This window comes from Bombyx mandarina, chromosome 20, assembly GCF_030267445.1.
Source record: "Bombyx mandarina strain Sakado chromosome 20, ASM3026744v2".
In the NCBI taxonomy this organism is placed as follows: domain Eukaryota; kingdom Metazoa; phylum Arthropoda; class Insecta; order Lepidoptera; family Bombycidae; genus Bombyx; species Bombyx mandarina.
In genome coordinates this window covers 1,981,941-2,005,661 of record NC_143226.1, presented here as the reverse complement: position 1 = coordinate 2,005,661, position 23,721 = coordinate 1,981,941, and the positions used below count along the sequence as shown (strand labels likewise).

General features: G+C 34.3%; 1 protein-coding gene across 1 annotated transcript in view; it reads right to left on the bottom strand.

Annotated features, from left to right (window-relative positions):
- Window positions 1-9,495: 9,495 nt before the first annotated feature.
- The window catches only part of LOC114245071 (facilitated trehalose transporter Tret1), a 33,892-nt gene continuing 19,666 nt past the window's right edge, over window positions 9,496-23,721 (bottom strand). Inside the window, exons 5-7 of the mRNA XM_028177076.2 lie at window positions 16,378-16,601; window positions 10,989-11,183; window positions 9,496-10,557 (exon numbers count right to left, since the gene is read on the bottom strand). Of these exons, the coding sequence (XP_028032877.2) occupies window positions 10,300-10,557; window positions 10,989-11,183; window positions 16,378-16,601 (677 nt within the window). The 3' untranslated portion in view covers window positions 9,496-10,299. The remainder of the gene's footprint in view (window positions 10,558-10,988; window positions 11,184-16,377; window positions 16,602-23,721) is intronic.

The window sequence follows — 23,721 nt, the reverse complement described above, 5'->3', positions numbered from 1 at the left end:
AACATTATAAACAATCATAGTCTGTAACATCTGGCACAATCCAGAGGGGGGCAATTGAAGACACCGACGGGAGGCACTGAGTGCCACCAAAATTGTAATAATTTGTAAACCATGTATGGTTACCAAATACCGTAAAAAAAAAAAAAAAAAAAAAAACTCCCTTTTTTCTGCGGAAGAAAAGCGACGGATCAATGCGTCCAATTTTGGATCTTCGAGAGTTGAACAAGGTCGTAAAGATAAAACACCTCTGTTTTCGGACACCTAGGTACCAAACTTTCTCCACCCAGGGGACTGGATGATAGAATTGAACATTTCTCAGGAATATTTTTCTAGTATCAGTCGCAAAATTTCGTCGATACTTCTTGAGGATCAGTACCAAGGTACCAGTATCAGTACCTCCAGGAAGGAATCGGTACCTTCTTATGAGTTAGTATGAAATGACATGCCTACCCTTCGGTCTGGCTTCAGAGCCACACCTTTTTGCTTCTATAACATGCGGGTCGCAGAGACCTTGCGTGCAAAGGGAACTCTAGTGCTAGTGTCTACTAGACGACTTCCTTTTTGGTCGACCAAGACAAATCCAAGTTGAAACTTCAGGCTGCAGAAGCTGTGAAGCTTTTGGATTAACCTTTTTTGCTTCCATAACATGCTGGGTCGCAGAGACCTTGCGTGCAAAAGGAACTCGAGTGCTAGTCTACCTAGACGACTTCCTTTTGGTCGACCAAAACAAATCCAAGTTGAAACTTCAGGCTGCAGAAGCTGTGAAGGTTTTGGATTATCTGGGCTGGCATGTCAATTTCCATTATATAGGGTGCTCGGTCGCTCGGTCGCGGAGATATTGCGTGCAAAGTCGAGTGCTAGCTTACCTACACGACTTAATCTTGTTTCATCAAGACAAATAAACGTTTTTGTTCCCATAGCATGCTCGGTCGCGGAGACCTTGCGTACATAGGGAAGTCAAATGTTAACGTACCTACGCGACTTTCTCTTGGTCCTTGAAGACAAATACACCTTTTTGCTTCCACAGCATGCTCGGTCGCGGAGGCATTGCGTGCAAAATCGAAGTGCTAGCTTACTTACACGACATGATCTTGTTTCACCAAGACAAATAAACGTTTTTGCTCCCATAGCATGCTCGGTCGCGAAGACCTTACGTACATAGGGAAGTCACCTACGCGACTTTTTCTTGGTCCATGAAGACAAATACACCTTTTTTGCTTGCATAGCATGCTCGGTCGCGGAAACATTGCGTGCAAAGGGATGTTGAGTGTTATCCCACCTACGCAAATCCCACCAGGTCCATCAAAAGAAGTCCAAGTTGAGTCTTCAGGCCACATAAGCTGTAAAGCTCTTGGATTATTTGGGCTGCCAAGTCAGCCTTACAAAAAATCAATTAGTACACTGGCTCAAGAGATGACATGTCTAGGGATTCGATGGAAAATTGCGAGAAACGAAGTGGCCACTCAACAACATCCTAACTCAAACTCTGACGGAATTACATCAATCTATGCTAACTTGCAAATTTTCTTGCGAAGTTTCAAGAAAAGGGGTAAAAAACAGGCCATCCTGCATGTGTTAACAATTAAATGCAGTGCTGACGCGAAGCCACATGTTAGACATTGCCGATACACAAAACCAACCATTTCCTGGCAACGGAAGCTTCGGACATGTGTAGGAGTTACAAATGCAATGCTGACGCGGAGCCACATGTCAAACATTGCCGAGACCCAAAACCAACCATTTCCTGGCAACGGAAGCTTCGGACATGGGTAGGGGTTACAATTAGACAAAATATTAACGTCCTGTCTATGGTCAGCTCAACAACAGAAACGGCTCACCCACAAAAGAGCTATTTGCAATGGTAGTGACAATCAAAATGAATCTGAAAGTATTTCACTAACGTTGACCTTTCGATTTTTAAACCTAAGCGATAAGTTCAAGAAAACTGTCAGCTTATCTCTCGGGGAGATACAACATCATAGCCGACAGGCTATCACGAGGAAATCAACCTGCGAAATGGCACTTTTTACCACAAGTGACCACAAAAGTTTTTCGAAAGTGGGGTCATCCGGATATAAACCCATTCGCCGACCAAGATTGGATACCTTCAGCAGACCGTAGAGGATGCAACTAGCATGGAGAATTCCTCCTCTCAACCTTCTCCCCAAAGTACTGACTCACTTCAACAGTGTCTAGGGAACCTACCTGGTAGTGTTCCCAGACTGAGCGAAAGCATTTGGGTTTCCAAGCCCTCAGATCCCGAACGCTAGATAACTCGCACGAAATCCAAAACCTGCCTCCTCCACAGGTTAAACATTAACCCTGAAAGCTTAGAAAGGGGGGGGGGAGGTTGTACAAATAATGACTGGTCTAAACAGGAGAAGATTTGTTGAAAATTAACTGGTGTCAATCCACTTTGTCAGCATACTTACCAGCAACTAGAAGATGGTGCATATGGTGCTACAGTTTTAAAATTGATCCTAAGTCTGCAGATGTTGCCAAATTCTTTCTTCTTTTCCAAAAAGAAAATTTTGCCTATAAAACAATCCTTCTGCATCATAAAGCAGCGCTGTCGACTTTCTGTGGGCGAAATACATGTAGGACAGCAAACATTCTCAAGCTCTCTAATAAAAATTGCTAATTTAAAAAAGCCATCGGAATAGCTAAACAAAATTCAACTACTTATTACAATTTTACTAAGTGTAGTCCCATTCACATGAGATCCGAGAATAGTTCTAAACTGGTTTTCTTCAAACCCAGCCACCACATCACGCCTCAATGTAGCTTGAAGGACACCAACAACCATGTTGCTGGCTACGGGACGCAGAGTTAATGACCTTACTTTGCTCAACATTTCTAAAGACAGTTTCTTTGATAACAGAGAAAAACATCTTTCTGATACCAGTCTTTGGGTCTAAAATTGAAATCCATTTTCGTCAATAATCTGCATAAGTGCTTTCTAAACATGAAACTAAAGACATGCCCGGTAAGATTCGTAAGGACTTTTTTCTAACTATGTGTGTTGTCACAAAAGCGGCATCCCGTACTGTAATTGGAAACTGGTCTTCGTTCAACCTTACGAGGTAATGGCATCAACGCATCTCTAAGAAGTGGTAGATCAGCAGTAGCCTCTGAGATGGATTGATAATGAACCAATGGACGAAATACTTTCTAGAGGCAATTGCAAATCATCCAAACGTTTACAATAATTATTGCCGAATAATAGAGCTTCGTAAAGATCCTCACGATTCTTTTTTTTCAACACATTTACTTCTACATTATGTATATACATCATTTATACAATTTATACATTTTCTTGTATATACAAGATAAAATGTTTATTACAAACTTATAAATATTTTTTAATTATTGAATTAACGTGGAAGTTAACAACTGTTTTTTTCGATTTAATAATTATATAAATTATGAACATTATCATTGCGCTTCATAATTTTATTATGGCTTTACCTATTTCATCATAGCGTTGTACTTAATAATTTCACCAGCAGATAACAAACACGTCTTCATAATACAATGCTGTATGTTTTCCAAAGGCACATCAATATTACGGTTTTACATAACAATAAAACCGATATTATGTGCCGAGAAGGAAAACATACAGCATTGTATTATGAAGAAGCAGTGTGTACTTAGCTTAGATTCCTTGTCTATGTCCAACCATAGACCGTCAATTTAGTTCCATCTTTAGCCGCTAGGTGCTGCCAGCAAGTATAAAGGGAGCGCAGCCATCTTTGATCTTCATAGTCTTCACCAGGAAGAACTTCCTGCAATGCTGTATGTTTTCCTTCTCGGCACATAATATCGGTTTTATTGTTATGTAAAACCGTAATATTTTGTGCATCTCTATAAGGAAAATATTAATGAAAAAAAAAAACTATTTTCTTGTAATAATATTAAAACCGACCGACTCAACTGAAGTGTAATGATTGAAAAAATTTTAAATTTATTCTATTTGAAAAATTCATTATCATTAAAAATATATATGTATACATATTTCGAAGATAGCTTTATGTTATTTGTTTTCTGTAAATATGAGTACTTAAGCTGGTACAGGCAACTTATCTAACTACTCGTCTTCTAATGTACTTAATCCACGTTCAAGTTGCGTTGCTGCCCCGGGTCCACTGCTCCAAATCAACTTGCGTCAGTTTAGGCAGTGTTTCAATACGAAATACATTTGTTGTACCATACATAGTTTTAGAATCGTCAAATTAATCTGTTAGGTTAGCAAATGCACTATTAGATTCCTTTTATACTGTTTTTTGAGTGATGTGATTGATTTAATTAATGCTTAATATGAAGTCAGAAAAAAATTGATGTCAATATAAACATTGTTTGAAAAAAAACATTTTTAAATGTGAGTAAAATTAATAACCAGTCTACATAATTTTAGACCCCCTATAGTACATTATTTTTTATGTTTAAACATTATGATTACGTATTTATTTTGATTAAATTGCGGTATGTGTTTGAAGAGCATATAACAAATATAGTACTAATAAAGGATAGAAGTGAAAAAATAATATTTTCATGAATATTTTATAGTAAAGAAATTGGTTTCTGATACTACTAAGCTGCTGCTGAAATTGGCAGCTTTGCAATATACAAAGAGAGAAGCTTTAATTTGAAAGAACGGAAACATTTACTTTGGTAAGTCTGTAGGAATACGCGTGTCTACATATTCGATCGCCTAGCAGTTAGGGTTGTCACATCACGTTTTTAATACAATTTAAGTAAATTTAATACAATAATGTAATTTAAAAAAATATTCAAAAATTATGTCTTTCACTCTTAGGTTGGAATGTTCAAAAGCTAATTTATAAACTGAATGTCTGTGAGAGAGATTGTGCTCCTCCGGGCTCCGCTTTTGATAGTGAGAAGCCTTTTTTTTTTATCATAATTTACAAATGTATTTCTATTTATTTATCTATTCCTTCATATCAGTATATTTACATCTTGTTTCGTCTTCCTATGGTCAATTCCTTCCATTTTATGTACAAATAAGTCAATTTAAACTTCCCTTTCAATGCAATTATATTAAAATTCTGTTGTTTAAAATACGAGAGGAGTGATTGTAATATTTTAAATATTTTTACTTATTTTGAATTTATTGCGTACAATTGCACAGTCGCTTTGATTAATAAATTTCCGATTTTATGAAATCAAAGAATGAATAATGAATATCCCGTACCCTTAAAAAAACAAAAACAAAATTGTCTATTGGCCTACGGTACAACCCTGTTGGGCTCTATAAGTTTTTAATTAATTAATTTATTTACATGATACGTATGTACTTAAATGTTATACTCCGTTAAATAAAAATAAATCTTTTGATTTAATTTTTAATTTTACACATATATGTTTTTTCAAAAAGCTTTATTAAAAAGTTTTTGAAATAAAGTACTTAGGTATGGGATATATATTATGGCATACCTTTAAGAATTAATAGCTAAAACTCAACGAACTTTATTTGACGTCTGGAATACAGAACATTTAAAATCGCGATGTAGATATTTCTTAATATTAATGTAATCTCAAATTTTGAATACCAAATTTTTTACATTACAAAAACATCACTAAAAATTAATTAAAGACTGAGGATTTGTTTTTTTTTTTTGACATTGACCACCGACCGTGGAAACCAAATTAACGCAACCAAATCAAATTATGTTTATTATTTTATTATATTAAGATTATTTTTTGAAAATTTAATTTAAGTTCACACGAAAATCGATACTCCCCGATGTAAAAAATGATTCAAATAAAATCGATGCATAAAATCGAAATGTTTCATAGACAGCCTAACAAATATCGGTACGTCTCTTGTGACACAAAGTATAAGAAAAGTTAATTACATAGTCGCTTATATATAAAAAAAAATTATTGGAGTTATTTTGGAAAAAGTTGAGAAAATTAATTCACCTTCTAAAGGTTTACAATTTGCATATCACATTGAACCGCCATAAATAAAACTAAATAAAGTAAAAAATATTTTAATAGTTTTGAAGACAATGCAACATAACATGAAATGCATTATGCCTGAACTAAACCATGAGATAAGAGATTTTCACGGGTCTTTGATATTTGAACCGTGTTCCTATGCTGTTAGATGCGCTTTTGCATACCTAACCTTTTTGGCATTACCTCGTTTTATTTTTGACACTTGAAATAAAATGGCTGCCGTATTTTGCACCTTTTTTTTTCAACTTTCGAATGTACATATAAATGTACATTGCAATTTTAGTGCAATATTGTTAAAATAATTGGAATTTAGAGATTGTCTTGCCTATTTGTGATGATTTTTATTTGTTAAGTTAACACGAAGATCTGTTGTGTTCTTGGTAACGGATGGTTTTTTTTTGTACTTTTAGGTTATGTTCCAAAGCGTTCTAGAATTTATTTAGTTTGTAATCTGTTTTTTTTTTATAAATGGTGTATACAGTTTATGAGTAAACATGTTCAAACATAAAATTACAAAAAACATAAAATTATTGATGTATTTTAAATAGATATTTTTTTTATTGTATTTTTTATATTGCTGTTCTTATAGATGATTAATGTTGATCAAAGAAAACGAGTTTTATGGACATGTTTTATTGTGTTTACGTCTAAAACTATTTAATCTACATTTTTTTACCTAATCTGTGCTCGTTCTGAACTGTGTACGCCAAAATTTTTGTATTTAGGTATATTTTGCTTAAATATGATAATATATTATATATATGATAATTATAATATTTTCACAAAACTAGATAGAAACCTCGTGATACTAATGCAAAGTTTACACTAACTGTAATATTTAATATGTAAACAAAATTAATTTTACTTTGATCAGTAATTTGAAGTATATTAAAAAGTACTTGTTTTTGGATTATATTCCATCAATTTATACCTATTGCTTTTTCTTCTACAAAAAAATTAGGGTCTGCGTTTAATGTGACATGTAGGAGTAGTCATTAGAGAAAATAAATACCTAATGAACGTTTGTTCAAACAAAAATACATGCTTTCAGACAATTTTCCGAAGCTCTAAGTGATAATGGATATTGGTTCCGATTTAAAATTATGATAAATGAGTATTATGCGAATTGCAGTCACAAATTTTGTGGTTGTTTTTTGAAGTATTTTTTTTTATTGCTTAGATGGGTGGACGAGCTCACAGCCCACCTGGTGTTAAGTGGTTACTGGAGCCCATAGACATCTACAACGTAAATGCGCCACCCACCTTGAGATATGATCTAAGGTCTCAGTATAGTTACAACGGCTGCTCAGCCCTTCAAACCGAAACGCATTACTGCTTCACGGCTGAACTTGGCGGAGTGGTGGTACCTACCCGTGCGGACTCACAAGAGGTCTTACCACCAGTTTGTATTTACTTACCTACTTTTATTTTAGGCAGCAGTTTCATGAAGCTAGTTATAATTCCGTTGTATTAACTAATAGGAGGGTTTGTTTCGAAGGTTCTTCAAGTACACATCGATCCTGAATGACAATTTTTATCTTATTAAATTAAATATTAAATGCAATAATAATATGAGCTCTAACGACATAAAAGGCAACCTGATGTCACGTTAAATTACTGATCAAATTACCAGTACATACATTGTTACTCTTTAATGATATATAAAAACCACTTACTAAATTTATTATAGGCTTATAAATACGTACATAATCTTTTATACTATAGATTTTATAGATTAAGACGTTTAGATTATTATATGTCTTAGATTTTAATGAAATAGAGGAGTGATTGTTATTTTAGTGATGCGCCAGTAAAATCGTTTTCGTCAATCGTATATATTTTTGGGGAATTAAATAAAATAATTTATAATTTATCAGTACTGTATCGAGTATCATAACTATGTTACGGTAAGTAGAAGGTGTTTTTCATTCGGTAACTTATTTAATCACTCCTCAGATTTAAATATTCAATTGAGTTGTAAAGAGAGCACAATTAATGTCTTTCAAAACACATTTTCTAAATTGTAATTGTGTACGTCTTCTGGTGAAAAAAAAAAACTTCCATATTTGTGCGTTAAGATCACACTTGTAAGTAAGTAAGTACCTATGTAAAAAATATTTTACATTCTAATATTATATAAATTTCTGGACTGATTCTGAAAGATTGTCTAATCTGTAGAATGATACCATTAGATTGGTTATATTGTCTATCCTTTTAACTTGAATGAAGATAATCCATGATTGATATGCTAATAACATGGCTATTGTGCTATGTCAAATGAAAAGAAAAATATGCATATTAATATTTATAGAGAAGATTTATGTAAAAAAATCAAGAAACTATAAAGTAAGATGGCGTTATTATTCCATAAACGTTTTGAATTTTAAAATTTACATTTATTAGTAAAAGAAGGTTTACATACTTCAAGTTTTATTTATTTATTTAACTAATTAATTCAGTATACTTCTCGCAATATTGTCCCTGAAGTCACACTAGCGCCATCTTCAGTTATTCAATTGGAGTTTAATATTTTGAGATACAACTTTTCTATTTGAACCACCTCAAAGATGACCCTCATCTACCTTTCATCCTTAGTAGGTACTACATATTAGGATACTAAAAATACATCCTAAATATGAAACGCACTATAGAAAAATGTTAATGTTTGATTATAATCGAGTGAGACAATCTTTCATACTTAAATCGTATAAGTACTTATATATTTATATATTTAAGAATATTGTCATTAAAATGTAAACATTCCATTGCTTGTGAGTGTTGTGTTTTATTTAATCGATATTACGATTCTGTATTTGAAAAAAAAAACTGCGTATTTTTTTTACCTACCTTAGCTGGTAACCTATGGGTTTATGCCAGCGTCATCGTACTAGTAGGTGAGCTCACGGGGCTCTAACCTGAAAACGTTGCTAACACTAGCCCTAATAAGAGAAGTGCTGCTCAGAATCTACTACCGGATGGGAAACGCGACCCACTGAGAAGATTCGGCGAGAAATTTGTGCCCTTTGTCTGAGGGTGACTGCGTAATTGCAGTATTACAGTGTATTGGCTGGCACGGCATGGTTTGGAGCAAGGGACTACTGTCAGAATATCGAATGTGGTAAACATAGATAATTCACATAAATTAGTTATATATAGGCAACTTAAGCACTCAACAAAAAAGTTTACGGGCATCAGCCACTAGATGGCTTCGCTTCGATTAGTTTCTCATGGCAGTATCCTACCTATCCTATATTTTATTTTTAATGAAGGATTTTGTAAATTTTCTGAAACCACAAATTGATAAAATTGAATCAATTTGTCTATAACAAATAAAGACTTGTACGGTTTTTTTTATTTTTTGTGTGTTACCTAGTTAAACAATACTGAAATGCCTTAACTTTAACAACATATAGTTAGTTTAGGAGCATCCGCTACAGGAGGTCGCTAGTCTCCATATAAAAAAATTAAAGTATCTCAGTTTCATGGCCCTGGTGGTAAAATTAAACAAAGAAATAAGCGTGTTTCATTTATTGAGTTTAATTAAACCTTCACATTCATTGAAAAACAAAAAAAAATACATTGCGGCTTTTGGTTATTTGACCTTTTAGTCTGACGTAGTCTAGTAACTTAGTAAAATGGGGCCAATCCACAGATACGTAAATTGATTTAAGAATCAAGTACAGTTACATTCATATTACACGATCAAGGCTGAAGAAACATTAAAGTGGTAAATTCAAACAATTCAGACATTATCAGATCACTCTTTGTTCCCGCTAAAATGGCCGAAATATTTCATACTAGGAACGTTTTTAAACTATTTACTTAAAAGAGGAGTAAGATACTTTAGATGAGACATTCGGAAATAAAATTAAAATAACTATAAATAGTATTTAAATCAATATAACAATACAATTCTAACCTAAAATCTGTGAAGTCATAATAATATAAATAAAAATAAAAATTTAATAACTTTCTAACAAGTACACAATTTAACAATAATCAATTTATGATTAAACTACGGAACGTAAATTTCGAAATAATAATAATAATAAAAACGAAAATGTTGGTCTAAAATTGTCAATTTTTATAAATACCTATTCTCAAAGACAGCATCTCAAATACTCATAGTTTATGTACCTACCTACAGCTTTATAAAAATAATTACATGTTGTTACGAAAAATATACGATTTTATAATTTATTAGCCTAGATCTAGAACAGTCCAATTTTATATGGAACTGAACAATAAAGATGATTACGTACTAAAAGTAATATCTTACACTAATTTTTAACAGAGCAGCCGAGAGGAATTATCTGACTACAATTTAGTGACGTCTGCCTCGCAATCCTTCTGTTTCTTGCCACCTATTTCAGTGTAGATCTCGTCCAGGGTTCGCATTTTTGTCTCCGGCACCATGCAAGCTATGTACACTGTACTGATTATGCAGACAGCCGAGAACAGCCAGAACACCATATGGAGACCCATTGAGGCCGCCAGGGGTTGGAACACGCGGAGCTCAACCGATACTAGAGCACACGCGAACGATATCACTATTGAAGTCACTGTACCGCGGAGCTAGAACAAGGAACTCTAGTTCTTATATCTAAATCTGAAGTCACCTTAAATATTAGGTACATAATAGATTTATCGAGAAAATATTTCGTAGGTATTCTTGAACTAATTTAATGAAATCATATATATAAAATCATACTTTCTGCCGTACCTATTTCTGCGGTGAAGCAGTAATGTGTTTCGGTTTGAAGGGCGGGACAGCCGTTGTGACTATACTGAGACCTTAGAACTTATATCTCAAGGTGGGTGGCGCATTTACGTTGTAGATATCTATGGGCTCCAGTAACCACGTAACACCAGGTGGGCTGTGAGCTCGTCCATCCATCTAAGCAATAAAAAAAAACAACTTTTATTTATCACGCAATTTGTGACTTTTATAGCACATTCAAGTGCCTACAATCAGATGACTAGAGATAAGACAAATATCTAGTTACCTGGAAAGAGAACATTTCGGTCATGATAACGAAAGGCACGGGTTGCAGTCCGGCCGCATCGCAGTAGATGCACAAGCATAACGCCGCTATCGGCAGCCACGACACGCTGGTGGCGCTGATGCTCTGCGCGTAGAACCACGCTCCTAACGCGCACATCGATATACCAGACACTAAACACGTCGTGCCGAGTAGGGGCTGAAAGTAAACACGTGATACTCTTCATAACACTAATCGGGGCAATAAACTACCTGCTAAGTTAATGTAATCCATAGACCAGGACCTTGAAACTGCGATACTTTAAGACACTTTTTGTATCGAAACTAGCGACATCTTGTAGCGGATGCCCCTAAATTTATATGATTTGACCTCATATGAATTCGAGGTGACATCGCCTAACTCTATTTGGATCAAACACTCGTATCTTTTTCTACGTCAATATTATTTTTGCCTATAATAATAATTTAATTATTTACCTCGCGTGATTGTCAAAAGGCGATTAGGGGATTCCCCGCGGATTCACAGCTGCGTTCTCTGAGTATTACCTATACCTTCGCGCTGTGATGGTACACCAGTAGGCTTAGTGCGAGTTTCAAAAATCGAATCGAATGACTCGCATCGAGTGTACGCTCTTCACGGTGAAACGTGCGGAGCTCTGAGTGTGAGTTACTCGATTTGCAGGACGTTTATTCGTCTTGAGAAGCGATAATTTTTTCTCTTATATTGGTAGCACGCAAGGTTGTTTTTTAAGGCGTTTAATTGAAATGCCAAGCTTTCTAACGATATTTATAGTTAGTCGGGTAATGGGTAATGTACCTATGTTTAGTGCGAGGTTTTTTAATTACCCAGTCGATGTTAATGTTATGTTTAATTTGTGTGAGGTTGTATCAGTGCCACCTAGTGGTAAACTTATGAATCCCATTTTGTGGGAGAGAGAAGGTTTGTTTATGTTGCTGTCTCATGTATCGAATAGCTTTACCGAAGTGAGCCTCTCGATTATTGTATGTGCGAGTGCGAGTTACAAATTAATGGATTTTGAGAGTATTTCTTCACTTTCAAGCAAGTTACGTAGTCACTAAAAATTTTGCCGTGAAACCAATACAATTTCAAGATTTTTTCTTTCGTTTTTAATAATAATATTGTTTTTTAAGGTTTTATCTATTCTAATGGTTTATACACATATATTTTTTCGTTTAGAAAATTTTATAGACGTCTAGCTAGTTGTAAATACATATGAATTCTTTGCATTTTCATTTAATTCTTATAAAATCATTGCTTTTTTTTAAAGAATTGTTTGATGAGAGAAAGAGAGAGTGAGATAGAGTATTCTTTATTGTACACAAAATGAATAAATATTGCGAAACAACATTAACAAAAAAAAAGAGTACAATTCTTGGTCTTATCACTAAGAGTGATCTCTTCCAGACAACCATTAGATGGGCAAGAATAATTTCGAAATGAATTGCACACTATGTACCTATCTATTGAAATATATATACACACAAACACACACACACACACACACACACACACACACACACACACACACACACGCGCGCGCGCGCGCGCGCGCACACACATATATACATATTTACACATACATATATACAGATATAAATTTATAAATTATGTAGAAATTTGAATAATGTAATTATAAATTTGTTTCTTTACACATTTATAAGTAAGGATGGATGCTCGTAATAATTTTAGTATATTTGGGCCACCTAATGAAGATCATTAACACTATTACCGTAAATACAATCATTTTATAAACGTTCAACGGGTAAATGATTAAACCTATATAAAACATAATTTCTTTAATTAAAAAAAGCTGAAATAATTACCTATTCCAGGATTAATTATGTTAAGTATGTCTAAATATGTAATTACAATTAAATAAATTCTATAATAAACTTCTAATTCTAATACTTCTATTAAAGTTACTAAAAAATTATGTTTATGCTGGGCAGTTTCCGTGTATTTTAAAGATTACGCCATTACGGCAAAGTTTGTTTACGAAATAGCACCCTTAGAATGGAAGTGGTATAACTAAAAAATTTAAGATTAGTTTTATATTTCAAAACACTTATGTATTATTATTAAGAACCTACATTTTAAGTAATACGTGAAGCAAAAATGTTGTACCCCTTTTTACGAAAATTGCGCGGACGGAGAAGTATGAAATTTCCCACACGTTGAGAGAATATAGAGTAGTGCAGATTGCTAATATTTTTTTTAATTGTGTATAATAAAAAAAAAAATTAACTAAATCAATAAAAAATCTTACACACATTGCCATGTATTTGACACACAAACACACACATGCATTTATACTTTTTTTGTTTATTGATTTATCAATCTGTGGTCAAATTGAGAATAGATTAATATTTTTTGTCTTTAATATTATTTTTCTATAATGTAGCCTTGGCGACATAGAGCAATGATTATTATAGAAATGATGATAATAGAAAGGTGACAATAGAACTATAATAATGTTCAAACTTAAAATTTAAATAAATTATGGTCAAATTTCGACCACTGGACTACCATTAGTAGATAATAATAAAATCATTTATTGCCTTTCACACAGATTTAGATTATTACAGGCAGCCTACAAGGAAACAACAAAAAAACAAAACAATATTATATCATTTCTGGCAAGCAGCTCAACATTTGCACTTGTATATTATTAATAGGAATTTTATTAAGAATATTGACAATTTATGAGGAATTTGACAAGTACGGATTAGTTATAGATATATGTAGTTACATATTGTAAATTAAATTAGTTTTATAAGTGCAATAAAAAATAATTTAAATGATAAAATGATAAAGCCATACCTTTTTCCAATGTGACGATTAGAGGGTATCCTATTATTCTTTTCTATATTATTCTATCAGCTTATAAAATTAAACAGTCTCTTTTAGTCTAGAAAAGGACAAAGTACTCTTTCTGTCTTTTTCAAATAAAATGGCATGGCTTAAAGTGTTTAAACCGAAAAACTAAAAAAATACAATTATTGTATTACAATATTGAAGTTTACCAGAAACTAAGAATTTTGGGTTGAGCCACTTTAATTCTAAAGGTACAAAATAGTATTGAACACGTGACATTACCCGAATAATTTTGAAAGTAGTTGGTTCCCATTAAAATGCTGTTAAAATGCGTTGTATTTCATTTAGACGGTCTAATGCCAAAACATCACGTGCTACCAATATACGAGAAATAATATTATTGCTGCTCTCGGTGAATAAACGCCCTGCGAAGCGAGTAGCATATCTCAACTCACACTCACAATTCTTCATTTTTCACCGTATAGAACGTAAACTCGATTTGATTTTGATTTATTCATTTACAATTGAACAACTAGGAAAAAAAGATGAAAAGACATTTTGGAGGGACCGCAAGGAGCTAAATTGTGTGAATTGTTTTATTTTGTCTATTTAATGTTTCTTAGTTAATGCGTATTTAATATTTCTTCGTGTATAAGTGTAATTTTGAGACCGTCCTGGCCTAAAGGTTAAGGCGTCCGGTGTATTCGTATCTTGCAATGCACCGGTGTTCTAATCCCGCCGGCGGGTATCAATTTTTCTAATGAAATACGTACTTATCAAATGTTTACGATTGACTTTCACTGTAAAGGAATAGCATCATGTAATAAAAATCAAACCCGCAAAATTATTTTTTGTAATTACTGGTGGTAGGACGTCTTGTGAGTCCGCACGGGTAGGTATCACCACCCTGCCTATTTTTGCCGTGAAGCAGTAATGCGTTTCGGTTTGAAGGGTGGGACAACCGTTGTAACTATACTGAGACCTTAGAACTAATATCTCAAGGTGGGAGGCGGCATTTGCGTTGTAGATGTCTATGGGCTCCGGTAACCACTTAAGATTAGGTGGGCCGGGAGCTCGTCCACCCATCTGTGCAATAACAAAGTAACGTGGGTTTATTAACTGTTTAGTATCTGTGAAAGTGCGAAAATTTAAAAAAAATAAACAAAACCGTTGGACGTAGCTTCTCAGTCTTCGAAAAGGTCCACTGAAAAAATCTCAGTATATAATCAGCATTTTGCAGAGATTATATTTTATCCCATATTATCTGATCTCATTTCATTTCATTCCATGCCAATTGATTAATGCTTCAAATTAATCAAATCTATTTCACTCCATATTATCATTTTTCATAAAAAAAGATTAGGCTCTATGGCATGATATTTTTGCCTCTCTAGTTGGAAAAATAAAACTACTAAAGAAATACTCGATTGAAACGTTAAAATCCACTAATTTGTAACACGCACTCGCACAAATGTCATTCGTAGTACTCATTTCGGTAAAATTACTCGGTTACGAGATCACAACGTTAATATGAACTCGCACTCACAAAATAACACCGAGTACGTTTGCCGCTAGGGGCGCTGTTCCAATTGCATACAAATTTGAGCAAACTGGCTCGCTAGTGAGAACGTTACAAAACTCGCACTAAGCACACAGTATGAACTTTTAAGCGAGTAGTTACTGTTATCCTCCCTGTTTCCTTTGCGTAGCCTTCCTGTTTGAAGGTGGACAAACTTTACATAACGCGCTAGTGGCGTCCCCTTAGTGATCAATAGTCGTTTTTGTGTTCCATTAATCATTATACTCACTTCAAGAAAGAATAATCTAACCCTAATCATAATAAGAAACATAACAGATAAAGCAATAGTACTTAGCATGGTAGTGTTTGGTTGCGATTGATATCCGTTATATCAAACACAACTGAGGATTATCATGTGACGTCACACTAAGGTCTGCGCCTAATTAGCACCGGGTAGCTCACGAGACCGTACAACCTTAATGCGTTATAAAAAAATTAAAAACTCGAACAACGATCATATATTCTAACTAGCCGTACTGGCCTGCTTCGCTGGGCATTTAAAATTAACATTATTATTTATTGTCATTATTATTAGGCAGTCCAACACTCATATAAATATTAGCTTATCCATTAAGTACATGTATTTTCTACACGTATAGAAAGTTTCAAGTCAATCGGATGCATGGTTCAGTAGTTATAACGGAACATCCGTAAAAACCATTGTAGATTTAAATATTAGTATAGATTGAGGAACTAGAGCCCACTGAGTTTCTGGCCGGATCTTCTCAGTGGGTCGCGTTTCCAATCCGGTGGTAGATTCTGCGAAGCACTGCTCTTGCTAGGGCCAGTGTTAGCAACACTCCCGGTTTGAGCCCCGTGAGCTCAGCTACTCGCCCGGTTACGCTGACATAGCCTCTCAAGGTTATCAGATTAGGTAGGAAAAAAAATTAAATATACTGATTACCTATTAGTCCGGGCCAGACTTTCCTAAAACGTAGCCTCGGTACAACATACATAATTATGTGAATAAATACTCACCTTACGACCAGTCCTTTCGACTAGAGTCGATGCGGTGCACGAGCCGATCAGTTGCACGACGCCCAGCACCACGGCCTGCTGGTTCGCAGTCAACACCCAGCCCGAGCTGGCCTTGCTGAATATCAGCGAAGCGAAGTGTAGCACGGCTAGGCAACCGCAAAGCTCTCGAGCCAGAGTTATCACGAGGGTTATACGAAAAGCCCGGAACGTATTTCTGTCTGATACTGTAATGAAACGAACAAAACATATGAGGCCGTTAGCGCAAAAGTGGCCTAAGCTTACCATAGTTATTACGGAGCAATGAGGTTTAGGTTTTCATTAATTTGAATTTGAGTAGTAGGTTAAAAAACAACACGCGCAAAAATAATGTTTACAAAGCCATCTGTTATCTATGGGTGAAACTATGGATACGCCGTTTTTGCATCAAAATTTATTATTTCTAAATAAATAAAAATATACATAATTATAAGCATGATTATGAAAAATTGTGGGTTAGGTCACTTTTGCGCTGACGGTCTCATATATGCTTAGTGTGTGTTAATTGAAATAAAACCTGTCTTTCTCTTTGCACTTGGTTTCCGCCTAGAATAGTCCCTAGTAGCAACTAAGGACTTCACCAGATAATGGGCAACAGCAAGAAAAGGAAAATAAGTTCCTTTTTTATCGTATCAATCGGTGAACCTCACTCACAACGCTTTACACCTGATGTTAAGTGATTACCGGAGCCGGTAAAAAAAGCTGGTAAAAGCACTCGTGTGTACAACATCCCTGATTTCTAATAATAACACAAATTTATAAATTGATAAATTCAAGTCCCTAAAATTTTATCCTTGGATAATATTAGCCGTTATATTGTTATTAGCCATTTCTTTGACGTTGCGAATACTGTGGACAAGGATCATCATTAAACAACTTTAGGCGTTTAAAATTAACTAGAAGTCCCGCAGTAGTCGATATTCGACTATAATTAATTGGAATTGTAACTTTGTACACTATTGTGATTGTATTTTATACTTCTATAATCACAAATTTCGCCCAGCCTACACTATAAAGAATATTAACAAAGACAAACAATATTTAATCTATTCTCAATTTGACAACAGACGTCAAGAACAAAAGTTTGACAATAAATAGTATGCATGCCTGTGTGCGTCAAATAGATGGTATGTAGTGTGTGTAATATTTTCTTTATTGATTTAATGTATCTTTTATGCATTACTTAAAAAAAATATTAGCATTGTGCACTTCTTCTCTATATTCTCTATAAGTGTGGAAAATTTCATACTCCTCCGTCCGCGCAATTTTCGTAACAAGGGATACAAAGTTTTTGCTTCACGTATTAATATATAGATAGGACAAATTTATAAATTAAAAAATTCAAGTCCCTAACATTTTAACCTTGAATAGTATTAGCCGTTATTAGCCATTTCTTTGACGTTGCGAATACTGTGGACAAGGATCATCATTAAACAACTTTAGGCGTTTAAAATTAATTATATTTCAAAAACGATCTTGTTTACCCTTTTAAAAAATACAATAGGTATTCGAACATCGCTCATTAATTACGCGATGAAAATTCAAATAATCATTCACGATACTTGTTTGACTTTGAAGTCGTGCAAATATTTCTGGAACAACTTAAGCTCCGACCTAAAACAATTCCGAAATCAAACATATTATTTGCATTTTAACGCGGACGACATAGAGCTGTGCTGTAGTTATCGATGAAGATAAAAAAAAAATACAACAACTAAATCGCAGATTACCGTTAAAATAACAAGACAAATCTAACTGTGTGGCCCGCAGCGTGTTTCATTGCGCAACCCAAACCCGTCTATCAACTGAACAATGACATAAATCATACTTATTTGTGTGGACAGTGGTGATTTCGGTGGAGCCAGTTCTTTAATAGGGCTCAACGTCCCACGCGAAACGATCGTGGATAAACAATTAGTTTGACACTGGCAGCTTTTCGTATCAGCGTCAAAATCTCGGATCAATTTACTTGCAAAAAGCCCATTTTAACCGATTCCAATGAAGTGTGTACCTATACTATATATTTTAAATGCGGAGACATTTAAATGGTGTTTAGTTGTAAGGTTAGAGTTTATATAGTTTAAGTTCACTGTTTGTCTTCCTAATAAAATAAAATAAAAAATAAAATAAGATACTTATATATTATAGCATAGCGTAGTATTAGCATAGCATTTAGTATATAACATAATTAATAATTGTAATCTCGTATGTCCCTCTCTGGTGTAGTGGTAAGTGACATGGTAACTACACAAGGGGGTCGCGGGTTCGAATCCCGCCAAGGGAAGATATTTGTATGGTAAATATAAATGTCTTTTCCAGGGTTATGGATGTATATTAGATATATGTATATGTATAATAAAAACATTTATTTCCGTTATCTGGTACCTGTAACACAAGTTCTTTACGAACTTAGCACGGGACCAGTTAACGTGGCGTGATTGTTAGTATTGTATTTATTTATTATTTATTTAATAAGGCGGACCACCCAGAAACATAGGCTTCTTCATAATTGTAAACTAGGATTAAGATGATAATTAAACATGGAATACACGCAAGAAGACGTTTTCCTTTAACACCTCCCAAAGTACAACATTACATGGCGACCCTGCCAGGATAGCCCAGGATGCCCTACCAACTCGAGTGCATATTATTTTGGTGCGTGTTACCTCAGAACTTTCTTTCTAGTTAGGCTCGATTTTCAATAAGCAACTAGAATTCACTACATAGTAAATCCTAACATTTTCATTAGGCATAATCTTACGTACACTCTTCTTTTTTTATTTATTGCGTAGTTGGGTGGACGAGCTCAAAGCCCACCTAGTGTTAAGTGGTTACCGGAGCTCATGGACATCTACAACGGAAATGCCGCCACCCACCTGTCTTTGTAAATTAGTTTCAAATTCATTTGTACGTTCCTCGACGATACTGTTTCAAAACGTTAATTGATACAAACGTTGCGTGTTTGTAAACCGCGTCACTTCCATTCGTTGCAATAAAACATGTAGTTTACCTACTTCGTCGAAGTTTTTCAATGTTTAGTTCGCATTACCCCCAGATACAAGACGCAAAATGTGGGCTGTTTTGAGCCCCCGTACTAACTTTGTATCTACCGCGAAACAGTCATGCGCTAAATGATAGAATGTCTGTTTTTTTTTTGTTTTAATCTAATAAATAAAAATGAAATTTTTATGACTCTCTTATAATGCGACACTCCTAATAATATGATAACGAGATTTTTGTTTAAAATTATTTAGAAATTGACTTTACCTATACTTTTTTTTTTATTGCTTAGATGGTTACTGGAGCCTTTAGATATCTACAACGTAAATGCGCCACCCACCTTGAGGCATAAGTTCTAAGGTCTCAGGTATAGTTACAACGGCTGCCCCACTCTTCAAACCGAAACGCATTACTGCTTCACGGCAGAAATAAGCAGGGTCGTGATACCTACCCGCGCGGACTCTCAAGAGGTCCTTCCACCAGTAATTAAGCAAAGTATAATTTTGCGAGTTTGATTTTTATCACAAGATGTTATTCCTTCACCGTGGAAGTCAATCGTGAAGATTTGTTGAGTACATATTTCATTAGAAAAATTGGTACCCGCCTCAGATTTGAACACCGGTGCATCGCTCAACACGAATGCACCGGACGTCTTATCCTTTAGGACACGACAACTTCAATGAACACACAATATATGGGAAAAACAGAAATTATACTGCTTAGTTTTTATGTAAAATAGATAAAATAATACATAGGTACAGACATAGTTGAGATGTTTCATTCAGAAATATTACTCTCCTTTTTGTACTGAGTTCGAGTCTTATATGTATAACACGGTTTCAAACAACACGGGACTTTGTAGGAACATATCTACCGTGTCATATGGAGGCTACCTGTACTTGTCTCGACCACTCAACATAAGTTGCGCTTTAAGCTATTTTTCCGACATCCTAACAAATCTAGTTATGGTAGGCAGTGTGATCGGTACTACCATCTTGCCTATTTCAGCTCCTAAACATCCACCCATTCTGAATAGGAAAACCGTAATATAATCCTATTAATACTTCGAATTCATGTATCTATTTATTTTTGTAATGTCTATAGATTTCGGTAAACATTAAACATTAGCAGGAGTACCTATAAGCGCGTTTGTAAATTTAAAATGCTTAATAACCATAGTATTTAATAGCTTCCTTTTTTACTTCATTTTTGTATAAAAAGAGGTTAAACTTTCAAAATACTTTAATCCGGTCTCGATATATATGTACATATAAAATCAACCATCCAACTTTAGACATAGATTAACCTAACTTACCGAACTTAAAACGCACACTGTGTAGTGAGTCGGTATGGGAACAGCACGAAAACGGCAATAAATATAACTCAAAAATATTAATATAAAAATATAATCTCAAATAATAATAAAAAATAATATAATAAAATAAAAATAATAGGTGTATATGTAACCTCTATACGATTAATCTTTAAAGAGGTTAATATGATATAAAGATGACATAAATAGAATTTCGAATATTGAAACATAAAAACATTAGAAAGAACATAAGAAATATAAAAGCATTTTGAAATATTAAAATATAAAAAGACTAGCTGACCCGGCGAACTTTGTTCCGCCTTAGAGGCAATAAATAAGCAGACTTTTGATTTTATCGAGGTAAATTTTTTATTTGGATAATTGATGTAAATTAAAAAAAGCAAGCGTTTTAATGTTTCTTTATTTGCCATGTATTTTTGTTGTTATTATTATCTTCAGTCCGTTCACTCGCAATGTTTCGAATCCTAATTGCATTACGGTTTCGTCGGGAAAGATTTGATCGTGTTGGTCGCGGCATAGCTTTCTTAATGATTACCTATCTCGGCACAATAAGCTAATCGAAACTCGAAATAAACACATCAACCATAATAATTAACCATAAACTACATTACGTTTAGCTGTCAGTTGCGTTTTGTTATTCCACATCTGTTGCGTTTTGTTATACCACATTTTATGTCACATCCCACAGAAACGTGATAAAAAGTATCCTATGTCCTTCTCCTGATCCTAAGCTACCTCCCCACCAATTTTCAGTCAAATCAGTTCAGCCGTTCTTGAGTTATAAATAGTGTAACTAACACGACTTTCTTTTATATATATAGATATAAAAATAGTGGTGAAGCAATAGCTTTAAATGTTGTTTCTCTTTATAATAGCAACTCAATTTGTGTTTATAGTTTCTACTAATATAAACTGTATTTTGATGTAAATAAAATAATACATTATATTATTATATAGCTATATATTTTTATATAAATAAAAAATATATAATATATATAAAAATATAATCACTAATATATAATAATAAATTTACTATACAATACCTATTCGTCAATTATTTCAATTGTCAAATCTGTATGAACATTCGGATCACGTTTACGGAAGTAAAACTAAGCGAATTATTCAAAAATATTATTGAGTTCATCATCGGCAATATTTGCTCAAATAGGTACGTCTAAAATGGATATGTCAAATACTTGATTTTAAATCTATTTAAAAATTGATTAGAATAATAGTTTCAGACATTTTAAACTTACCGATTAAGTTAGTGAGATACTAACACATCCGTTAATACAAAACGTTACTAAAACATCGATGGATGCTCAAGTTAATTTGTATATTTGACAACCTACCCATAGAAATGTTCACGATTGACTTCCACGGTGAAGTAATAACATCGTGTAATAAAAATGAAACCCGCAAAATTATAATTTGCGTAATCACTAGTGTTAGGACCTCTTGTGAGTCAGCACGGGTAGGTACCACCACCCCGCCTATTTCTAACTATACTGAGACCTTAGAACTTATATCTCAAGGTGGGTGGCGCATTTACATTGCAAATGTCTATGGGCTCCAGTAACCACTTAACACCAGGTGGGCTGTGAGCTCGTCCACCTATCTAAGCAATAAAAAAAAAGAAGTCTCAACCGTAATCTATATATATAAAAGAAAGTCGTGTTAGTTACACTATTTATAACTCAAGAACGGCTGAACTGATTTGGCTGAAAATTGGTGGGGAGGTAGCTTCGAACCAGGAGAAGGACATAGGATACTTTTTATCACGCTCCCGTTGGACGCGACATAAAACGTGGTATAAAAAAACGCAACTGATATGGAATAACAAAATGCAACTGACAGCTAAACGTAATGTAGTCTATGGCTAATTATAGTAGAATTTTGAAGTTGACCGGTTGATGTGTTTGTTTTGATGTCTATTTATTGTGCCGAGATAGGTAATCATTAAGAAAGCCATGCCGCGACCAGCACTATCAAATCTTTCCCGACGAAGCCGTAATGCAACTAGTATTCGAAACATTGCGAGTGAAAGGACTGAAGAAGAACAAGAAAATACAATAATAATACCAGCTAAAATACATGGCCAATAAAGTATCATTAAAATACTTGCTATTTTGATTTATATTAATTATCCAAATAAGAAATTGACCATGATAAAATCAAAAGTCTGCTCATTTATTGCCTCTAATGCGGAACAAAGTTTGCCGGGTCACTTAGTATAAAATAAAAGTTAAAAGTAAAAAAATAAAAATATAAAATCTACCTAACGCTTGAAACTAGACCGCAATACCGTTTCGGAGCAGAATAATTATCCTAGTATCGCCAGCTCAGAAAGGAAAATACAAGAGCCTTCTAAAATATTTTGAATATGGAAAAATAATTTTATCAATAAAAATACATAAATAAAAAAATAATCCTTTATATAATTCTATCTAACGGTAGGCAGCGACTAAGCAACGGTAGACAGTGGCTAAGCTCTGCCCCTGGCATTGCCTACATCAATGGGCAACGGTAACCACTCACCATCAGGCGAGCCGTATGCTCGTCCCGCTACAAGGGCAATAAAAATATACATATCAATCAATATTTCACTGTCAATTTTATTATTTGAGAAGCATCGCTTGTGCAAACATTAACGTTAGCCTCGCTACCGGCCTGAGAACCGATCGTGTTTGGAGAGCACTCTCTACATCCCGTTAACACGTCATCAGTTTGTTTGCATACGATTAACGAAATGTTGCGTCAAGGGAACACGTGCAAACTTGACTATGATTCAATTGAAGGCAAAATATTTGTTATTATAGGCGAGGTGGTGGTGGTACCTACCCGCGCGGACTCACAAGTGGTCCTACCACCAATAGGCACCACCACCCTGCTTGTTTCTGTCGTGAAGCATTTTATTTGAAGGGTAGGGCAGCCGTTGTAACTATACTGAGACTTTAGAACTTATATCTCAAGGT